General features: G+C 36.0%; 1 protein-coding gene across 1 annotated transcript in view; it reads left to right on the top strand.

Moving 5' to 3' along the window:
- Positions 1-24821, top strand: part of LOC106869597 (HORMA domain-containing protein 1) — a 660018-nt gene that overhangs the window by 480165 nt on the left and 155032 nt on the right. Inside the window, exons 16-17 of the mRNA XM_089352345.1 lie at positions 15969-16138; positions 17143-17248. Coding sequence (XP_089208471.1) covers positions 15969-16138; positions 17143-17248 — 276 coding nt within the window. The remainder of the gene's footprint in view (positions 1-15968; positions 16139-17142; positions 17249-24821) is intronic.

Genomic DNA, 24821 nt, shown 5'->3' with positions numbered 1-24821 from the left:
GATATGACAGTACACACCTGCCATTAACATTAACAGAAGAAGAAAATTTAATAGACTTTAAAAAACGATCCTGTGCACAAAGCCTTATTTTCTGTGCTAGAATTGTCAAAATTTGAATTTCGCTTTGGAACCAGTATCCTTGATTAGCTACTACAGCCATTAAATTTCTGTTGCCCTTTAGATCATCATATCTTTGTGAATTAAGTATCTCTGCGCTTATGGAAATGAAGTAAAAAAAAAACAGGAATGATTGCAGATGGTAGATGAGTTACGTATTTGTTTATCTAATTTAGAGCTGCATTTTGACAAAATTATTTCTCAAAATCAATTGCATCCTTCTCATTAAAACATTGTTATTGTGTTATATTACCCATATATATATATATATATATATATATATATATATATATATATATATATATATATATATATAGATATATATATATATTATATGTTCATAAAACAATGTTATTTTGTTGTTACTATAATTAGAATTTATCTTTTTTAATTCATACTAATAAAGTATACTCAATCTTGATGAGACTTTTATTTGGTGTGCTGCAAAAGAAATTCTTCTCACTCAGTGTGTAGTGAGGCAAAAAAGATTGGCAGACGTAACTCTATATCAATGTGTAGGAAAGTGGTTATACACCATTAGGTGTATACCCGCTTCCGTACATTAAATTTCTTGAAGAAACAATGGAACGTAGATTCTGAACTATCAACACAACAATATTTATTTACAGAGGAAATAGGCAGCACTTCGCCCTTTGGTTGCTGAGACGCCGACAATGATGTTGAGTGGTTATTTGTCTAACTCCAGAGTTGGAATGTTGGAAAGAGCTGTCTCCAGAGCTGGAAGGCTGGAGAGAGGCTGCTTGTAAATCTGGGCCCTTCGCCGGCCGGCGAGAAAGAGAATGAATAAGGGCGCGAAGCTTGGATATCGAATGACCACGCATGCGCATGAGACTCTTCCTGTATTCCTTCCGGAACTAGTCCCTGTGCATGCGTGGATAAAACTCCGGAAATTGAACATATAACAGTCGTCTGCTATTTAAGGCGTCACTACATGGCTCCCCCGCAAGTGCCGAAAGCACGAAAATAGAAAATTTGGAGGGACGCCTGAGGCAAGATGGCCACCGAAACCACCCACCAAATGTGGCACAAACACACACAAAGAAAAATCAAAGAAATGGATGTACACTTGTGAGATACATGCATGCAATGTACAAATGAATTGACAATGACAAAACAACCGTGATGACAACTGTCCAGGAAACTGAAATCACGCAATGTAAAAGTCTGATTTTTTGGTTTTTTCTGAAAGGAAAGAAAATATATGAGTGCACAAGTGTGTGTGTGAGAGAGAACACAGAACATAGTAAAAGTGTCTGTAGTACAGACTGTGAAAAGTCTTAAAACACTGAGATGGAGAAAACCAGTTCGTATTAAAATTCCACAAGGAGATAGAATGTCCACACGCAGGAAGTTGCAGTCAAGGAGCAGAGCTGTAGTTGAACGTCGATGCTGGCTGGGACCTGTGTTACCAGGTACGGAATATTCTGGCTGGTTAGTTCTGGTTAGTTCTGTTGATGTTGGTGTTGCTGGCGACGACAATGTGGTAGACGTAGTTGAACGATGCTGTTGATGTTGTCGCTGGAACTGGCTGGTTGGTTGGCATGTGGTGGTAATGATGTTGACAGTGGTGTGTGTGGTGGTAATGATGTCATGTTGACGCTGTTGGGGACGCTGGTAGTCGTAGTTGATGGTGCTGCTGCTGTGTATAGGACGAATAATACATTTGTGGCAACACAGCCATATTGTTCGAATTATTGCTGTTGTTGTTCAACTGCAGCTTTTGCATTAACTGCTGTAAGTGCTGCTGTTGTTGCTGCAGTTGTTGGTGATGGTGATGATGTTGATAGGCTCTCTTTGTTGTACCTGCCATGGATTGTAACTGTGCATTTTTACTGCTATTTTCAGCAAGTAGAGGATGCTGTGTAAGAATGAATTGACGTCTCGTGAAACATGTAGGAAACTGCTCAAAAAGTTGTTAGGATGAAATAACCGTGAAATTTCTTGTGTGAAAAACCACAAAGGTCTCAGCCACAAAGAAATCTTTGGTTATAGGCTCTGGAAGTCATTGACAAAATGAAAAACTTTAATGTAGAAACATTTTCTTAGCTTTTCACTTGTGATGGATGAGAATGTAGAGGCAATCCTGAAGTTGAACGTCACGAAACATACGAATTCAATGGCTGTTGAAAATGAGGTCTGTAGATCTTTTAGCTCGGGGTACCAATTGTAGTATTATTGGTCGCAGTTCAGATTTTCGGCTGCAGTTGTTCTTTATTTGGGGTCATCAATTGTAGGGAAGTACCGTGTGATGACCAAGAGAAAGTCCTGCAGCTGTGGAATAAGCTGATGCGAGTGATTGTGTGCATTCTCTATCTGTGACGAGCATGTTGAGAGACAGTTGACGGCTCGTGTAGTATTATCGGTTGATAGTTCAGATTTTCGGCTGCAGTCGTTCTTTATTTGGGGTCACCAATTGTAGGAAATCTCCGGGCTGCGTTTGTTCTTGAGTCGGGTAGCTATTCGAAATGCCGTATTTACTTATGTCAGCGGCGGCTCGTGTAGTATTATCGGTCGGTAGATCAGAATCCTCGGCTGCGGTTGTTCTTTATTCGGGGTCACCAATTGTAGAAAACTGCCGGGCTGCGTTTGTTCTTGAGTCGGGGTCACCAATTGTAGGAAAGTGCCCGGGCTGCGTTTGTTCTTGAGTCGGGGTCACCAATTGTAGGAAATCTCCGGGCTGCGTTTGTTCTTGAGTCGGGGTCACCAATTGTAGGAAAGTGCCCGGGCTGCGTTTGTTCTTGAGTCGGGGTCACCAATTGTAGGAAATCTCCGGGCTGCGTTTGTTCTTGAGTCGGGGTCACCAATTGTAGAAAAGTGGTTATACACCATTAGGTGTATACCCACTTCCGTACATTAAATTTCTTGAAGAAACAACGGAACGCAGATTCTGAACTATCAACACAACAATATTTATTTACAGAGGAAATAGGCAGCACTTCGCCCTTTGGTTGCTGAGACGCCGACAATGATGTTGAGTGGTTATTTGTCTAGCTCCAGAGTTGGAATGTTGGAAAGAGCTGTCTCCAGAGTTGGAAGGTTGGAGAGAGGCCGGCGAGAAAGAGAATGAATAAGGGCGCGAAGCTTGGATATCGAATGACCACGCATGCTCATGAGACTCTTCCTGTATTCCTTCCGGAACTAGTCCCTGTGCATGCGTGGATAAAACTCAGGAAATTGAACATATAACAGTCGTCTGCTATTTAAGACGTCACTACAAATGCATCAAGAACACTTTGGCTGAATTCCAATTAAATAAGGAAAACATGTTTATTAAAACGTGCTTTATAACAACACACTAGAATGAGAATGGACAGTTTATTCAACCCAGCCAAAATGACTAGAAACAACAAAAATAAATCTAAAGTTGAGATAACAGGCTCCCTCCAGGTTTTTAAACACTTACTTCAAACGCTGTACAATTATATATGACACTTTTTCAACAGTATTTACTGATGTTCAACCAATTAAATTTTATTTTTAGTCAAAGCCATATAAATAAGCAAATGATGCCTTTGAATATTTAGCTGACCAAGACATCAGAAAAACAAGTGAAGTCTTCAGGGAGTCATCCAACTGGAATGCTAGATCCAAAATAATGATCATTTGAAACACAAATGACATATGCAGAAAATCAACTAACCAGAGCACTGGACTACTATTGGACAAAAACAAGGAATCAAAACAGTTGATGAAAAAATGACATCACCAGGAGGTCAACTAACCAGAACGCTGGACTACTGTGACCAGAACATTTGTAAAACTAATGTCATATTCTGGCAGTCGGCTAACTAGAACACTTAGCCACAGGTAAACAAAGTCAAGTTAATTGAGTTAATAACCAAACAGGATTTGTATCTCAAAACCTATATACAAAAAATAATTTCAGCATAAAACAGTTCAAGTTCCTACCAGCAAAACCAACAATTCTCTTTTATGTACTGCTACAGAGACATTTGGGCATGCTTCAACAAGCTTACAGCAACAAAGCAATGGGATGCACACAATGTTTCAAGTGGTATTGGTACTTCAAAAGCAGAAGAACATCCCTTGAAGACAATGAGCAATCTAGAAGACCTGCCATGAGCATCACCCCTGGAAATTCATCAGCTTGTGCATGAGGATTGTCGGAGGACAATCAACAACATTCCTGATGTTGTTGGTCTGTTGTATGGGTCCGTGCAGGCAATCCTAACATCCATGAAGAATTGGATTCTTCAAGATGACAATGTACTCTGTCACTGAGCTCTCCTCACTTGTGAGTTTCTCACCAAAAACAACATGGTATTGCTTCTGCACCTGCCCTATTCATCATATTTAGCCCCTACAGACTTCTATTTCTTCTGCAAGATGAAAATGCAGTTCAAAGGTTGCCATTTAAACACCACAGTTGAGATCAAGAGTGAATCACAGAAGGCCCTCAATTCATATATGGAAAACAGCTTCTAAGCTGGATTCCAAAAGTGGCAGGAACACTAGAACTGGTGTATTACTGTGCAAGGTGATCATTTCGAAGGTGATGATGTTAAAACTTAGGTAAATAAGTTATTTTTTTTATTAAACATAACTAGTTCATGAACTTTTTGATACCAAAAATCCTAATAGGAGTAAAAGCAACAATACCAAAGACACATCTACCTGTAGTAGAAAAGAAATACCCTACATAAGAATTTACCACCCAGCTGATAAAGATTATACTAATGTAAATATAGGTCTTATGGAAACCATCATTATTCATGCACACAATGGCAGCACTTTGGCTAACCATCCTTAAGTATGACTAAAAACAAAACAAAAAAAAGGACAAGGAAACATGATGTGACTTGGTATAATCTTCTATATTTGATGTTAGTTTAAATTAATATCTCCAAAACATTCTTTAGCATCTTTAAGAAAGATTTTCATTCTCAGCACAAATGCCATAGGATATTTGACATATTCACTGTTACATTATCCTACTTCGCTACACCAGATTTCACAAATAGAACAGCAACTGCAAACTACTATAACTAAGATCAAAGAACTTGGAAAGAACACGATATAGTAATTAAAAAGAAAATAAATCAATCTCAAGTACTAGCTATAGGACTTGTCATAGAAATAAAAAAATTGAAGAAGCTAGTAATCAATACTACGCATAAAAATGTTCTGTCTACAGCAGAAGTAACTAATCTAACACATTTAAATACATCAAACATATTAAATATTACATGCAATCCTCTTGAGACAACCTAACATAACTATACCTTACAAAGATAGAACTATTACTACTAATAATAATAGTCTTTTCTATTGTAGGCTTAATGCCTGAAATTTGGGGCGGGGGCTAGTCAATTGCATTCACCTCCGTGCACAGCTTGTACATATTTTATCAACCATGAAAGAATGATAGGCAAAATCAACTTCAGTAGTATGTGAACTCAGAGCATAAAGACACTAAGCATTTTGTCAGGTTTGTTACTGACATTTAAGATATCAACTACTGGCAGGATCCTGGCTCTCTGAGTACTCATCAAATGCAGGCAGAGTTTTCAGTTTGCAGATTATGGTGACCTCCACAAGATACTTGATTTAGTGGACGGGTATGTGCTCTGGAGGATCCCAGAGCTACAAACTATACCTCTGTAAATTGTTGGGCTGATAGTGGTCTTGAATACAGGAACAGTAGGCACAGTTCAGATAGGGGGCTTGATATATGACTTTTTCTTGGTTACATCTGGGGTCCATCAGGGTTGTGTTTTGGCTCCTACTCAGATTAGTGTCTGCATGGATTAGTTACTTGGCCAGATGTTGGATTGATCAAGTAATGATGTATTCATTGGTGAAACTAGGATTACTGACCTGGATTTTGCTTATGATACAGTTATTCTAAGCCTTAATCACATAAAAAAAATGATACAAATACTTAGGTAAGTTAACTAAATATTGGTTCCAAATTTTGGCACAAAGACAGCATCTTGAGACTATTTTGTCCTATGTCTTCCTGGGCCTTCCTCTTCCACAAGTTCTATCCACTTTAAGCAACCAGTACATCTTTATGCAGTTGTTTTCATCCATATACATAAAACAACTGAATGAACCAGTGGAGTTATCTCTCTGGAATACAAGATTTGATTCTTGTTATGCATAATTTTTCTCTCAAAACTTTGACACTTAGTCTTACATGCATGCTGATATTTCACATCCAACAGAGCATTCTAGCTTCATTCCTCTCTACTCTTTGTGGCCTGCAGAAATAATAACCTTCTGAATTGTATCCATCCTATTCTTATTCTAACAACTATACTTTCAGAACATCTTCCACTGCTAATTAGGTCACCTGAATATCTGAAACTATCTACTACTTCTTAGGATTCCCCAAAGTATCCGAGATAATCTATTTCCCATGTCTCCTTTGTCTTTTTGGAACTCATGCATCTTCCACATACAAACACTACTTTCATTGTTAACTGTTCAGTGATTCTATTGCACTGCTTATGTGTAAACCATATGGAACTCTTGCCTACACCTTTCTTACATATTGAGCTAGGCCATTTACCTGAAGAGAGTAGAATCCTGTCTGTTTTTCAGCTTACTGTAACTTTGGTCTTTCCTAAGTTAACTTTAAGGCCTTTGATTCGATTCCAGGTTTTGCTTCCACATCTGGAATTTCTTTCCTGATTCTGTTATGGTTTCCACTATGAGAATGAGATCATCAGCATGTAGTAGTTCCCAAAGACAGCCAGTCTTGAATTCATCTGTTATGACCTGGAGGACAATGATGAATAGGAGGGGACCTGGTGAACACCTACCTGTACACTAAATTCATCACTGTACTCTTTGCTAAATCCCGTCTTACATACAGCATTACTGTATATGGCTTGTATAGCTTTCATAAGCCATTCGTCCACCCCTACATTCCTAATTCCTCAGAAACCACATTGTCACAGAGTGACAGACTCTCCAGGTCAATAAACGTCAAGTACAATGGCTTACTTTTAGCTAGATAGTTGTCTTTCTCTTAGTCTTACTAAGAAGATGGCATCAGTAGTACTCTCTCTATTACAAAGCTAAACTGCATCTCATCTGGATTAACTTTGTTCCTTATTACTTGAGTTATAACTCTCTCTGTAACTTTTATGACTTGGTCCAGCAACTTGATACCTCAGTAATTATTTCAATCTATGGCATTTCTTTTTCCCTTGTAACTATTGACTCTAATGCTCTTACACCAGTCACTTGGTATGGCATTTTCTGATATAACCTGACTATGGGTGACAAGGCCAAAACCTGCTGCACCAGATATTCCAAGCATCTTAGCAGTGATTCTTGATGAACCAAGGGCTTTCATATCTTTAATTGCCTTATCTATTATACTATTGTCAATTCAGCTGGTTCCTCTATTGGGAAGACCCTTTTTCTCAGTTATTCTCTATGCTTAATAGTCTTCCATAGTAGCACATCAATGCTTCTTTCTTTTTAGGATCACTAAGTGCAAGCATACCATAATCCATCCACACATACAGATGTAGAAAAAATTCAAAAGATTCCTCAAAAAGACAGATATGCCAGCCAGAAAAGTACAACCAAAAAAGAGCGCTATGTTATAGATGTGGGAGCAACATTTTGATTTTCTCTGATACTCTGTCTTCCAATCCAAAACACTAGAGCATTGGCAGATCTTTTTGCTTTTCCCTTTTCTATGTAGACCTGTCTCCTTGCTTCTTTTCTGTCTACTTGGTATAATTCTCTACTACCCCCATTCTTCCAATCCTTCCAGGCATGTCTCTTTGCTTCTATAACTCCACCTACCACACTTTTTCACCACTATGTTGTTCTTGGTCTGGCCAGGATTTTTCACCACCCATAGCAATTCCTTGTCTTCTATGTTTCTAACTCCTTTTTGTCAGAATCTTCAATTAGAGTCTCTAAATTTCTTATTGTTTGCTGGGTCTTTAAGTTTCCATATCCCTCTTTTCCAGATGAGCCTGTGTTGTGATGAGAGTTACAATACCTCCTTGTGAGAGATAGATTGGTCTGAGTAAAGTATAAATAGTAATTATCTAAGTGAGTTCTAGGTAGAGAGTTTAGAGTCAAGTGAAGTTCATGTTAGTTTGCAGTGAAATCAGAAGGTGTCAGTTGGTTAGTTCACGAGGAATATTGATTGTTGGTTCTTAAAGAGATTTGTTTGTTTGTTACATTGTTGTTAGTGTTGTCTGGTTATCTTATTTACTGTATGTACCAAATTACATTACAACATCTGGTAACAAGGGTTTCGAAGCTCAAATAGGTTATTTAACGATTTGTTTGTGATACAACTTGTTAAATAATGGAAGATCTATTATCTTCAATAGTACAGTTGCAAAAGCAACAAGAGTTGCAGAAGCAACTATTACAACAACTACAGCAACAACAATTATTGGAGCTATATTCACAGAAGTCCAAAAATGAGATGGCATTTTGAACTCAATTAATGAATTCAGTTATAACCCAGAGGAGGGTATAATGTTTACATCATACTACAGAAGGTATGAGGAAATTTTTATGCAAGATTGCAAATCATGGTCAGATGAAGAAAAAGTGAAATTGTTATTGCAAAAATTAACTCAGTTTGAGCGTAAACGTTACTGTAATTTCATATTATCTAAAAAACCCAATGAAATTTGTTTTAAAGAAACAATAGAATTACTGTCTAACATATTTGGTGATAAAACTTCTCTATTTAACACTCAAATGGAGTGTTGGAATATAATGAAAAAAGAGACTGATGATTTTATCACATATGCAGGAACAGTCAACAGGATGTGTGAAAGTTTTAAACTCAAAGAACTTACACCTAAGATATTCTAGTGTCTTATTTTCATACAAGGCCTTACAGCAAGTGAACATAGGCAAGAATTCTTTCTAAATTGGAACAAGCGAACCAAGATCTAACCTTACAGTTCATGGCAGAAGAATGCCAAAGGGTGGTAAACCTGAAACATGATGTAGAAAAAATTCAAAAGATTCCTCAAAAAGACAGATATGCCAGCCAGAAAAGTACAACCAAAAAAGAGCGCTATGTTATAGATGTGGGAGCATACATTTCAGAAAAGACTGTCCATTTAAAAATCAAAAATGTTACAGTTGCAAAAGAACTGGTTACAAAAGTTCACACTGCAGAACAAAATTACAAAGGCCAAATGTTAAAAATCCTTGAGTGCTCTCAACAGAAACAAAAATTGACACCCAAATAAGAAAATTTGTACACATAAGAATAAATGGAATGCATATTAAACTTCAATTGGATACTGGAAGTGATATTTCAATAATAAATATGGACACATGGAAGAAAATAGGAAAACCTATGTAGAGGAAAACTGAAATTGCTTGTAGCATGACAGACAACAAATTACATTTCATAGGCGAAATGTGGACTAATGTCATATTTCGAGGGAAAACATGCAATGCGAAAGTTTTCATTGTTAAAAATACAACCGATCTGTTTGGTACTGATTGGTTAGAATTATTCAATTCATGGGACCTTCTCATAAATCTCTGTTGTCAAAATGTAAATGGTTGCCCCTCTAAAAATAATTCGTCTGAAGAGTTACTCTTTTACTTGTTTTAGTCATTTGACTGCAGCCATGCTGGAGCACCACCACCTTTAGTTGAGCAAATCAACCCAGGACTTATTCTTTGTAAGCCTAGTACTTATTCTATTGGTTTCTTTTTGCCGAACCACTAAGTTATGGGGACGTAAACACACCAGCATCGGTTGTCAAGCGATGATGGGGGGACAAACACAGACACAAACACACATACATATATATATATATATATATATATATATATATATATGACAGGCTTCTTTCAGTTTCCGTCTACCAAATCCACTCACAAGTCTTTGGTCGGCCCAGGGCTATAGTAGAAGACACTTGCCCAAGGGGTCACGCAGTGGGACTTAACCCGGAACCATGTGGTTGGTAAGTAAGCTACTTACCACACAGCCACTCCTGCGAGAAAATTTTTTTTAATGTTTCTGCAAGTACTCTCAGACAAAGACTGAGAGCCCATGGTCCAGGCTACATATCGACTGTGCTAGACCAGTGAATGGTGCATACTATTTAACCGTGGATAACTATACAAAGTGGCCAGATGTATGCAGATGTAATAAACCCACAGCAAAGACAACAATAAAGTTCCTACTTGAGTTATTTGCTCAATACAGTGTTCCAGGCACATTAATTTCAGATAATGGAACACAGTTCACGAGATATGAATTAAGAAATTTCTGCAAAATGCACGCCATAAAACACATCTTTACCACCACCCTACCACCCAAGGTCAAACAGGCAGGTGGAAAGATTTATCAACACATTCAAAAGAGCTCTAAGAAAAGCTAGGAACAAGCTAGATAATGATGAGGCACTAATGAAATTTTTGAAAGTATATAGAATAATGCCAAATCCAAATTCTAATTCAGGAAATTCACCAGCTGAGTTAATGTTAGCATGTAAAATAAAATCAATCTTCAATAAATTATTGTCAGGAAAAAATACATATAAAGGAAAGACAGAAAATACATTTGAAGGAAATACGAGAAATGTTACAAAACATTTCAAAGTAGGAGATACAGTTCATTTTAAAAATTACAAAAATGGTAAAGAAGGTTGGGAGGATGGCTGTGTGATCAAAAGATTAGGTAACATGATGTATTTAATTGAAGGACAACATTCAAAAAATAAGAGACACCTTAACCAGTTAAAGATGAGACATACCAAAGAAGAAATGGAAGTCATCTATAATATGTTCGAAGTGCTAGCACCAAGAGATATTGAACTCTGTAGAACTAGCTTCAAAAATTGAAAACAGACTGAATATCTAGAAGTAATACCTAAACAAAATAGATATTAAATTTTCAAAAAAACAAAAAAGAAACCCGTGCTAAACAAGAATGCTTAGTACAATGAAAAGAAAATGTGGTCTGTGCAATGAACAATACTACCTTAAAAGTCAGGCAACAATTAAGATACAACAACTAAAAAGAAAAAAGAGGCAAGGTGTTACAAAGAAAAAAGATAAAAATAAAAGAAATTCCATTTTCTCAAAGTTGTCAAAATCTCAAAAGGGGAGATACTATGATGAGAGTTATGATGCCCCCTTGCAAGAGATAGACTGGTCCGAGTAAAATACAGATAGTAACAATCCAAGTGAATTCTAGGTTCAGAGTTCAGAGTCGAGCGAAGTTGGAAGAAATATTGATTGTTGGTTTGCAAAGAAATTTGTTAGTCTGTTACATTGTCATTACTGTTGTCTGGTTATCTTATTTATTGTACATAACAAATTATGTTACAAAAGCCTGTTTTCTCTGGGTCATAGTTATAAGTTTGAAGTTTGCTTTTAATCCATGGGCATTATACCTGGAGAATCATCCAGGAAGGAGAACATTGTTTTTCAGAAATCCTTTCTCAAAAAGATCTTGAATCATTCTGTTCTATGATCTGGAATGAAGAGAGATTTTATGACTGAATTCAGTTATAAAACAATACCGTAACATCAGCAGTAAATCAGATACAATCAACTTTGCACCATAGTTGTAGGCAAACTGTATGATGGGAAGGCACCTGGAAGAGACTTAAGAGTTGGATACAGAAAGCCATTAATGTGTACATTCAAAAGAACTGTGGAAGGCAAGATTGACATATCAAATTGGTTTGCTATAGCAATGATAAATCTTGCAACTAAGAATGAACCACTAAGTTATGGGGACGTAAACACACCAGCATCGGTTGTCAAGCGATGATGGGGGGACAAACACAGACACAAACACACATACATATATATATATATATATATATATATATATATATATGACAGGCTTCTTTCAGTTTCCGTCTACCAAATCCACTCACAAGTCTTTGGTCGGCCCAGGGCTATAGTAGAAGACACTTGCCCAAGGGGTCACGCAGTGGGACTTAACCCGGAACCATGTGGTTGGTAAGTAAGCTACTTACCACACAGCCACTCCTGCGAGAAAATTTTTTTTAATGTTTCTGCAAGTACTCTCAGACAAAGACTGAGAGCCCATGGTCCAGGCTACATATCGACTGTGCTAGACCAGTGAATGGTGCATACTATTTAACCGTGGATAACTATACAAAGTGGCCAGATGTATGCAGATGTAATAAACCCACAGCAAAGACAACAATAAAGTTCCTACTTGAGTTATTTGCTCAATACAGTGTTCCAGGCACATTAATTTCAGATAATGGAACACAGTTCACGAGATATGAATTAAGAAATTTCTGCAAAATGCACGCCATAAAACACATCTTTACCACCACCCTACCACCCAAGGTCAAACAGGCAGGTGGAAAGATTTATCAACACATTCAAAAGAGCTCTAAGAAAAGCTAGGAACAAGCTAGATAATGATGAGGCACTAATGAAATTTTTGAAAGTATATAGAATAATGCCAAATCCAAATTCTAATTCAGGAAATTCACCAGCTGAGTTAATGTTAGCATGTAAAATAAAATCAATCTTCAATAAATTATTGTCAGGAAAAAATACATATAAAGGAAAGACAGAAAATACATTTGAAGGAAATACGAGAAATGTTACAAAACATTTCAAAGTAGGAGATACAGTTCATTTTAAAAATTACAAAAATGGTAAAGAAGGTTGGGAGGATGGCTGTGTGATCAAAAGATTAGGTAACATGATGTATTTAATTGAAGGACAACATTCAAAAAATAAGAGACACCTTAACCAGTTAAAGATGAGACATACCAAAGAAGAAATGGAAGTCATCTATAATATGTTCGAAGTGCTAGCACCAAGAGATATTGAACTCTGTAGAACTAGCTTCAAAAATTGAAAACAGACTGAATATCTAGAAGTAATACCTAAACAAAATAGATATTAAATTTTCAAAAAAACAAAAAAGAAACCCGTGCTAAACAAGAATGCTTAGTACAATGAAAAGAAAATGTGGTCTGTGCAATGAACAATACTACCTTAAAAGCCAGGCAACAATTAAGATACAACAACTAAAAAGAAAAAAGAGGCAAGGTGTTGCAAAGAAAAAAGATAAAAATAAAAGAAATTCCATTTTCTCAAAGTTGTCAAAATCTCAAAAGGGGAGATACTATGATGAGAGTTATGATGCCCCCTTGCAAGAGATAGACTGGTCCGAGTAAAATACAGATAGTAACAATCCAAGTGAATTCTAGGTTCAGAGTTCAGAGTCGAGCGAAGTTGGAAGAAATATTGATTGTTGGTTTGCAAAGAAATTTGTTAGTCTGTTACATTGTCATTACTGTTGTCTGGTTATCTTATTTATTGTACATAACAAATTATGTTACAAAAGCCTGTTTTCTCTGGGTCATAGTTATAAGTTTGAAGTTTGCTTTTAATCCATGGGCATTATACCTGGAGAATCATCCAGGAAGGAGAACATTGTTTTTCAGAAATCCTTTCTCAAAAAGATCTTGAATCATTCTGTTCTATGATCTGGAATGAAGAGAGATTTTATGACTGAATTCAGTTATAAAACAATACCGTAACATCAGCAGTAAATCAGATACAATCAACTTTGCACCATAGTTGTAGGCAAACTGTATGATGGGAAGGCACCTGGAAGAGACTTAAGAGTTGGATACAGAAAGCCATTAATGTGTACATTCAAAAGAACTGTGGAAGGCAAGATTGACATATCAAATTGGTTTGCTATAGCAATGATAAATCTTGCAACTAAGAATGAACCACTAAGTAGACAGAAAACTTTAGGCCCATTACTTGCTAAAACATTATGTATAAGCTTTACCCAAGCTGCCTCACCAAATTCTTCCATGATCATTCTGAGTCCCACAACATGGTAGTTTATGAAGAAGGGAGTGTGATAAGCAAAATTGTGCTGTCCAAAGAAAACACTACAGAAACTTTGTGACAGTGTGGCTCAGTTATCAGAAAGCATTCAGCTCTATTCCCCAATCATGGCTGCTTAAGTCTCTACACTTGGCAAAAGTACCTGTTACCTTATTTGCTGTCATTGAGAGGCTTGCAAAGACCTGGGCAAGAATCCTCACACTTACAGCTGAGAATGGAATGATTGTCTCTGTTGTAATAAGTATTTCAAAAAGAATATTCCAAGCAGATAGTCTTTCTGTAATGGTGTTTATTTCAACATTAAATCTATTATCATTTCTCAGAAATCTTATGATTACTTATTAGGATCTACTACTGTTAGAGATAGCAATCTCACCCATAATTTCTTTGTAGATGATCTAAAGATCTATACTAAAAATGTTTACAATGTAAAGAAAAAAACAGCTGGAGTTAATTACATTTTCAGCAGACATAGGAATGGAATTTGATCAAAAGAAATGTTTGTATTTGATTACTGAACATAGAAAGTCATCCCCCTAAATCGAAAACTTACGTATCAATCTCCTATTCCACACAAAGACTGCTACAAATATCAGGCATTGATGAAAACATATCCTATCAAAGTGCTGTGAATAAAGACAGAGTGACTCAAGAATATTACATCAAACATAGAAAAATATGGCGTTGGATCTCTCTTCTTACAATAAGACAATATCCTACAGTGCATTCGTAGTACCAGTGCTGATTACCAACTTTTGGGGTATTTGACTGGTATGTAGAAAAAATCCACTCCATAAACATTAAAATCCACAATAACTGGACTAACATATCTCAAAGAAAACTTGGATGTGAAATGCTCAATATATCAAAAAAAGATCATTCATGGCTATGTTTCCTGAAGACTCAAAGATGACACTAATATTAGCATGAAGTGCAGCCTTTCTTGAACTCATGACTTTTATATCATAACACTTTGAAAACTGCATTTTCAATCCAAGAGCAAATGATTGCTGCAAAATACCTAATAAGTGCAAAACATAGGGAAGCTCTTGGAACCCAATATGCAACTAAGCATGTTGATTATGTCACATCTCTGTGGAAAGACATCACACATGTGGTCAGTAGCTGCCAAAAATTATCATCAAAATACTATCTTTTCATGTGACATGACATTATTTCTAAAACAATATACAAGGCCATCTCAAAAAAGATTGTCTTCGGATATATTTGAAGAATTCTCTTACTATCAAATACATACATAAACATCAACACAAGGAATTTTTGGTGAAATATTCCCAGCAAAACTTTTAGCAAGTGCAAATGTAACAGACCAGTTATTGTTTGGGACAGAGAAGAAAAAGTATGAACTTCTATAGAGGTCAGTTGCCCTACTGATGGGAATATCTCTTCAAAAATCAAAGAGAAGAGGATAACTAAGGGTAACTGCTTCAAAACCTTCAGCTTCTATACCCAGATTATACATTCATATTTGCACCTATCTAGGCTGTTGGCTAGCTCTATGCTATATATCTCTTTGAGAAAAGTTCATTGAGGCACCTTGATAATGACAACTGCTGAAATATTTCCATAAATTATAATCTCTGATACAAGTGGGAAACTAAATTTGAAAGCAGATCAAATTTCTATGAAAAAAAAAAACTGAATTTTTTTTCAAATAATCAAATTTCAGTTCAAACTCTTTATAATTTCATTTTATGAAAACAACCTCATGATATCAATTTCAAATTTCAAAAACCTGAAATAGAACAGAATTAAAATTTGTATGAATTTATAGTTGTTTAAGGCAGGTTTTTACTATTTATGAACAATGTATTAGAAATAATATATTTATTCACTAATTTGTGACACAGTATGTTTATAATTTTTTGTTTCTTATGTGGCTTAATCTTTATGTACACAATGCTGGATTGTAAACAAAAATTAAAAAGATTTATGTTTATATTTTTCTATTTTTACTCTAGACTACATGTATATGGCGAAGGGTACTTTTATTGTGTACTGAAGAAAGTAAGATAACACTTCATGGATTTACAAAGAAATTAGGGTTGGAAAATACTGTGGCTCATGGCTTATTTCATAGATTAGAAAGTGAAGGATTTATTAAAAAACCTGCAAATGGAAAATTAAAACGGTAATTATATCATACACTGTTTTAAACAAATAAACAAAGAATATTGATCATCATCATCATCATCATCATCATCGTTTAACATCCGCTTTCCATGCTAGCATGGGTTGGACGATTTGACTGAGGACTGGTGAAACCGGATGGCAACACCAGGCTCCAATCTAATTTGGCAGAGTTTCTACAGCTGGATGCCCTTCCTAACGCCAACCACTCCGAGAGTGTAGTGGGTGCTTTTACGTGTCACCTGCACGAGGGCCAGTCAGGCGGTACTGGCAACGGCCACACTCAAAATGGTGTCTTTTATGTGGCACCCGCACAAGATCCAGTCCAGGGGCACTGGCAACGATCTCGCTCGAAAATCCTATGAAGGCCAGTCAGGCGGTACTGGCAACAGCCACGCTCAAAATGGTGCATCCCATGTGCCACCTGCACAAGAGCCAGTCCAGGGGCACTGGCAACGATCTCACTTGGCTTGTCGGGTCTTCTCATGCACAGCACATTTCCAAAGGTCTCGGTCAGTAGTCATCACCTCGGTGAGGCCCAATGTTCGAAGGTCTTGCCTCACCACCTCAGCCCAGGTCTTCCTCGGCCTACCTCTTCCACGGGTTCCCTCAACTGTTAGGGTGTGGCACTTTTTCACACAGCTATCCTCATCCATTCTCACCACATGTCCATACCAGTGCAATCGTCTCTCTTGCACACCACAACTGATGCTTCTTATGTTCAGCTTTTCTCTCAAGATACTTACACTCTGACGGGTATGCACACTGACATTACACATCCAGCGGAGCATACTGGCTTCATTCCGTGCGAGCTTATGCATGTCGTCAGCAGTCACAGCCCATGTTTCACTGCCATGTAGCATGGCTGTTCGTACACATGCGTCATACAGTCTGCCTTTTACTCTGAGTGAGAGTCCCTTTGTCGCCAGCAGGGGTAAGAGCTCTCTTATTTGATTAAACTTCATTTGCAATAATATCACATTTTATAAATGTATATAATTTTAGATCAACCAAGATAATAGATCCAAAGAAATTAGCTGCAGGCTTGCAAAAATACTTCAGTAAAAGTGCTTTGGAAAATATGAAGGAAGACGAAAACTGTTATAATAATGTAAGTTGGCTTAATTCATAAAACCTAAATGGATTTTTTCAAAATATATTTAAAATTTGATTGGTTGTAACTAGCACCATCAGAAATTATCAAGGTATTGATTTGGTTAATGAATTGTATTAAAATATATTTAAGAACTTGTATGATTTTATCCTGTACAGTTAATAATCACCTCTAACAAAATACACTCCTATGCAAATGATACTGCATTTCACTCCCCTTAATCTTTTGTACAAAGAAATGTTGTTCCACATGCATTGTAAAAACCTCACACAAGACACACAGTTACTCAACAAATTGAGATTTTGGAAACATCCTTCACATGGAGCACAAAAGCATCATATATTCGATGAAGTCTCTGTCACTACACATTTCTAATACTGCACCATCTCTAATTATAACCTGTCCATATTTTCCTACACATGCCAATCTACTATTGTTCAAGTAGATGAATTGTATCACTTTCACTGATGTAAAAGGATCTGCAATTGTAATGGATACAATCTGTTCTCTTCTGTCTTTAAAAAGATGATATATTATGTACACATAGTTTTCTTAATAAACATTGTTTATATAATTATTAATATATTATTTCTAATCACAATTATACTCAACAAAATCATAATTATATTTGTAATAATAATAATAATAATTATAATGATAATAATAAACCCCTTCATGGCAAATACTGGGCTAAACTAAATGTAAAAGAAATAGACAGAGAAAAATCCCAGCAATGGTTGAGAAGCTCAGGACTCAAAGCAGAGACTGAAGATTTTTTAATTGCAGCACAAGGCCAAAGCCTCCGCACCAGAAATTACCAAAAACATATAATGAAAAGAAACATAACAAGTAACTGCAGAATATGTGGAGATGGACAAGAAACAATAAATCATATTATCTCTGGCTGCCCAGTCCTGGCTAAGAAGAAATATATTCACAGACACGATAGAGTTGGGACCTACATACACTGGAAGCTATGCCAACACTATGGAATAACAACAGGAAAAAGATGGTATAAGCACATGCCAGAAAAGGTCACATAAAACGAGAAAGCAACCATACTCTGGGATATACCAATGCACACAGATCTAGAAATTAAGGCCGATAGGCCAGATATCATTGTCAGAGATCATGAAGAAAAAAAATGCTTTCTAATTGATGTATCAATACCAGCAGATGACAACGTTTTTCTAAAAGAAATGGAGAAACTTTCAAAATACAAAGACCTGGAAATAGAGGTAACTCGAAAGTGGAATCTAAAAACAGAAACAATTCCTATCATAGTAGGTGCATTAGGTATGATAAAAAAATATTCAGACAAATATATAACAAAAACACCAGGACTTACAAGTATATATAACATACAGAAAATTGCACTACTGGGCACTGCACTCATCCTACGCAAAACACTTTCAATACAGTAACCATAAGAGCATCACGGCAAACCACAGTACATACTCAAGGCACACAGTGCTGCGCTCGGTAGTGAAGTGAAAGCACGCTATAAAAATAAAACTACTGAATAATAAAAATAATAGCTGGAAAACAAAAAATGTAAGCATCTGTAAATATTAACTTCATTTGATAGCTATCGTATAATTATGTATAAGCAGGACCCTGGGAAATTCTACAAAATACAAAAACTGTAAGCGTCTTTAAAAGTAACATCCAATCATAGTGTAGAAAAGTAAATGTAATATCCAATATTTGTTGAGGATCCAGTATATAGAATACAGTAATCAATTATATTGTAGGAAAGTAAAAGTAACATCCAATATTTGCTGTGGTTATGTATCTGTCTACTCTGAAAATACTGATAAACATTTAAAAGCACAAGACAAATGCCACCTTCCTTCAGTAATCACTCACTCTTTCTCTCTCAATTCCTCTCTGTCCCTCCTCTCTTTCACTCTGCCACTCACTTCAAATATACCTCCTCTTCTTAACACTTTTTATTTCTCTTTTTCTTTCTACCTCTCCCTTCAACTGTAGAAAAGTAACAGTAACATCCACAGCTATTTGCTGAGATAAAGAAACAGACACAGGAAGAGAGAGTTATTGTTGTGGTGAAATCCTGACATACCTGTGGGATAGCAAGTAACTGTCCTAAACCGTATAAATGTGCATGCGCACTGTCAATGAGGGACAGTGTGGTGTGTGCAGGCATTTTGTAAAGACAGTTGTAGAAGTCTTAAACAAGAGATATTGTTTTTTTATGTGTTTGTATTATCATAATCTTGTTATAAGTCCACATTATAAAGTGGCATATACAATGAGTTTAAAGAAGGACATAATAGTGTCAACGAGACATTCGAAACTCACAGTGCACGTTCTTAGAATAGAAGACCTATTAGCTTCTGTGGTTCAGTTGCAACGGCAACTACAACAACAAGAGAAACAGTTGCAACAGCAACTACAGCAGCAACAACAAGAACAACAGAAGCATCAAGAACAGGTACAACAGTAACTACAACAACAACAAAATCAACAGTTGTTGGAATTATTGTTGCAGTCAGACGTGGTTGCTAATTCAATTGAAGAATTCACGTATAATCCAGAAGGGATTACTTTCTTTGCATACTTCAGAAGGTATGAAGGAATCTTCAAAGAACAGTGTAAAAGCTGGACAGACAAAAAGAAGGTATATCTTCTTTTAAGCAGAACATGAAAAGTTTTGTAATTACATCTTGCTGAGAAAACCATCCGAAATTTGTTTCAAGGAAACAATTAAACTATTGCCTAAAATATTCATTGAAAGAAGTTTACTATTTAATATTCGCTGGGAGTGTTTGAATTTGAAAAACAAAAGAAATGGAAGATTTTGTCATGTATGCCAGAATCGTAAATAGAGAATGTGAAAAATTTAAACTCAACAAATTAAGCCCAGACATGTTTAAATGTTTAATCTTCGTACAAGGATTAACGGCAAGTAAAGATGCAGAGACAAGGGCTCAAATATTGACAAAGCTTGAACAAGATTCAAAACTAACCCTACAAATAGTGGCTGAAGAATGCCAAAGAATTATGAATCTATGACAGGACAGAAAAAAATTGAAACAGATTATTCAAATATACATATGTGTCAACCGGTAATGGATTCAAAAAAAGAATAACAACAATCAAAACCAAAACCATATTATGGATGTGGAGAAATACATTTCAAAAGAAACTTTCCTTTTAAGAATCTAAAATGTTTTGGATGTGGGCACAAGAATTCACATTGTTGGATGAAACAAAAAAGTCAAACGAAAACAATTTGAGAGAAAAAGTATTGTCAACACAAATGCAAAGCGAGGCACAAAAAAGAAAATTTGTCTCTATAAAAATAAATAATGTGAATACGAGACTACTGGTGGACACAGGTAGTGACATCACAATAATTAACGAGGACACATGGAAAAAAATGGGATGGCTTACATTGAAAAAAACTGCAAAAATGCCGGGAGGCATCTCAAGAAAACAATTACAATTTCTGGGAAAAATGATTAGTGAGGTAACATTTCGTGGGTAAACTTTGAAGGCTAAAGTTTTTGTATCAAAAAATATAACAAACCTTTTTGGTACAGACTGGATAGAATTGTTTAACTTATGGAACCTCCCCATAAATATTTTTTGCAATAATGTAAACAGTTATAATGCCAGTTCAAACAAGGTGTCAAAAGATTTAAATGAAATTGAAAAAGATTTTTCCTGATGTTTTTTCAGAAGAATTAGGTAGATGCATCAAGAGAAAAGTAAAATTTCAAGTAAAAGAACATGCCATACTGGTGTTTAAATCGAAGCAAGCTGTACCTTTCAAATCAGTGGGGAATCAGATAAGCTAGAAAAACTTGGAGTTATAGAAAAAGTTGATTATTCAGAACGGGCAGCACCAACTGTTTATGTAGAGAAAAACAATATCAAAATATAAGTATGCACGGACTTTTCAACAGATTTGAATGAATGTTTAAGGACATGCAATTATACACTACCAAGTGCAGAGGAAATTTTTGCGAAACTCAATGGAGGGAAATTTTTCTCAAAATTGGACTTGTCAGAGGCATATTTACAGTTACAAGTCGAGGAAGAATGTTCAAAATTATTAACAATAAACATGCATAAAGGTTTATATAAATTCAATTGACTTCCTTTCAGGATAAAAGTGACACCTAGTATTTTCCAACAGATACGGATTTCACTATAGCATATTTGGATGACATACTCATAAACATTGAGTCTAGTGGCCAACATAAGAAACATGTTGAAATGGTTTTTGAGAAGATAAAGGAGTTTGGATTCAAACTTAGCAAGAAAAAATTCAAATTTTTCATCCCAGAAATAAAATATCTTGAGCAAGTTATCGATAAGAATGGTTGCAGGCCAGATCCTTCAAGATAGATGACAATAAAAAATATTACAACATTACAAGCATTCATAGGGCTCACAAACTATTACCAAACATACATGAGCTAAGAGCACCCCTAAACAACCTATTGCAAAAAGGCGTAAAATGGTTTTGGTCAGATAGGTGTCAAAAAGCATTCAAAGAAATTTTAAAAGTTTTAACATTGGAACTGTCATAATCGCACTTTGATCTAAATTTTTAAATAGTAGTAGCATCAGATGATAGCGAAAGTGGTATAGGAGTGGTAATTTTACACAAGTATGAAAATGGTAGTGTAAAACCCATCGCTCATGCTTCAAGTTCATTGTTGGTAGCTGAAAAAAACTACAGCCAAATTGAGGACGTACTAGCCATTATTTTTGCAGTGAAAAAATTTCACAAATTCATACATGGAGGGAAATTCGGTTTACAAACAGATCACTGCCCATTGTTATTAATTTACGGATCGAAAAAGGGTATCCCCACACATACAGCCAACCGATTGCAGCACTAGGGGATGATCCTGCTACATTAGGATTTTAAGATGGAATTTCTACTATCAAAAAAAATAGGACGCATAGATGAGCTGTCAGGATTGATTCCTAAATACAATGAACCATTAGAGGACATGGTAATAGCAGCATTAAAAGCCGAAATCGAAATAAAAAATATACTCTGCAATGTAGTACACAAACTACCTGTCATTTTAGAAGAAATAAAAATTAAAGCAGAGAAAGATGTGTTCATAATAAAAATCAAAAAAATAGTGAAGTTTGAAACAAATACAAAAACTGAGTGTAACACAATTTCGAGATGATATTCCATATGTGATGACGTACTTATGTATGCTCAGAGGGTTTCTTTGCAAAACCGTATGTTAACAGAATTCCACATGGGACACCCAGGAATCGCAAGAATGAAAGCATTGGTGAGAAGCTATGTTTACTAGCCAAATATGAATCAGGATATTGAAAAATTGATGAAAGCCTGCAGAGCTTGTGCCCTGGCAACATAGGCACCACCTGTAAAAATTCAACCTTGGACTGAACACTGACATACCTTAGTCAAGATTACACATAGGCTTCACGGGACCGTTAAATGGAGGATATTATCTAATAGTTGTGGATAGTTACACAAAATGGCTGGAAATATGTAAATGTAGGAAGCCAACCTACAAAGTAATGTTGGAATTTCTGGATGGAATTTTTGTGCGCTATCGCATCCCAGACACTATAGTGTCCAATAATGGAACACACTTCATGTCAAAGGAATTTTAAAACTTTTGCAAAATGCATGCAATGGAACATATTACTATTCCACCATACCATCCAAGATCAAATGGACTAGTGGAATGTTTCATGACACATTTAAGAGGACACTGAAAAAAATCTAGAAATGAACTAGTAGCTGATGCTGCATTGACACAATTCTTTAGTGTCTACCAAATAACATCTAACCAAGTTTTCAACTTCTTTGTCCATGCTTGGCCAGTATATGAAACTTCACATCAGCACTTTCATTCTGGAGATGCTTGGGTGTCCCACATGGAACTCTGTTAGCATTCTCTTCTGTAATATCTGTGGTGTGACCATCCTCTGAGTGTACATTAGTACACCATCACATATAGAGTACATACTCACATCTTGGTGGTTCTTTGCATCAAACCTTTCTGTATTTCCTTTTGTTAACCAGTTTTCTTTTTGTCTCATTAATAAATTTGTTATTTCTCACATTTCTTTTTATTTCTTCCAAAGTTACTGGTAGTTCATGCATGAAGTTCCACATCACTTCTTTTGTTTCCATGTCCACTCTTAGCGCTGCTATTATGGTGTCCTCCAGCAGTTCGTTATTTCTTGGAACTAATCTAGACAAACCATCAGCATGCCCCAACTTTTTTGAAAGCCGGTATTCCATTCTATAATCGTAGTTAAATAGAATGGTACCCCAACACTTCAGTCTGTTTGCTGTGTGTCGGGATTCCTTTCTTGGATCTGTATATCGTTATTAGAGTTTTATGGTACGTTTGCAACCAAAAACGTCTGTTGTGAATGAACCTGTGGAACATTTTCATGCCAAATATAATAGCCAATGCTTCTTTTTCAATCTGGTTATAGTGCTTTTCCACCAGCAATAATGTCCTTGATGTGTGAGCTATGGTCTTTCTCCTGCCATCATTATCCTTGTGTAGGAGCATGGCTCTTATCCCATACTTGCTAGCATCTATAGCTAGTATTATCTCTAACTTTGGGTTGAAATACATAAGATACAAGTCTGAAGTTAACAGATTTAACTCGTTAAATGCTTTCTGGCATTTCTTTGTTCAAATCCATTTGGCATTATTTTATATCTGAACATGTGAACATGTACAATCCACGGTGCATGTTGATTGTTAGTATATGCATGCAATCTTCTTCTAACTGAATTCTTTAAGTAGTGCCTTTACCTTATGTATATTCGGGATATACACTTAGTAATAATTTACCAAGCCTAAAGAATGCTTGTAGCATTGTCACATTTGTCAGAGGCAGCATATTTTGTATTGCTGTCACCCTTGATGGGTCCTGTCTGCGTCCACTTTTGTTAATTACTTGACCTAGGTATTTTATTTTTTCAATCAAAAATTCACATTTTTCTTCTGCCAGTTTTAGCCCATATTCACTTATTGTCTCAAATATTTTTTTTTATGTGTTCAATGTGTTACACCCAAGACTTGCACTTTATCAAAATTTCATCAAGGTAGGCGATGGTGAAGTCGTAATCACTTACCATTGCATCCATTAACAGCAGTCATCTGAACATGTTGATTGTTAGTATATGCATGCAATCTTCTTCTAACTGAATTTGAAGGAATGTCTCTAAGAGGTCTAACTTCAAGAAAATTTTCCCTTCATTTAGTTTAGCAAATACTTTTCTGGGCTTGGTAGTGGGTAATTGTGTGTGAGTAAATGGTCGTTTAATCTGGTTGAGAAGTCTGCACACATTCTTAGCTTATTATTTTTTTTTTATGCAGACTGCTGGTGCAGTCTGCATGGTCAATCTTTTCAATTATATTCAGGCTTTCCAACCTTTCTAGTTCTTTATTGACCGGGTCTAGCGCGGCAAACCGCATGTCCCATTTGGGCCTGAAAATAGGTGTTGAATTTTCTTTGATAGCACTCTTTGCTTTTTTTATCTGTGAAACAACCTAAACCTTTCAAAAAAACTTTT

This window comes from Octopus bimaculoides, chromosome 5 (genome assembly GCF_046866305.1).
Source record: "Octopus bimaculoides isolate indiv1 chromosome 5, ASM4686630v1, whole genome shotgun sequence".
Lineage (NCBI taxonomy): Eukaryota > Metazoa > Mollusca > Cephalopoda > Octopoda > Octopodidae > Octopus > Octopus bimaculoides.
The sequence above is the reverse complement of the archived record's forward strand: the minus strand, read 5'-3'. Positions and strand labels throughout refer to the sequence as shown.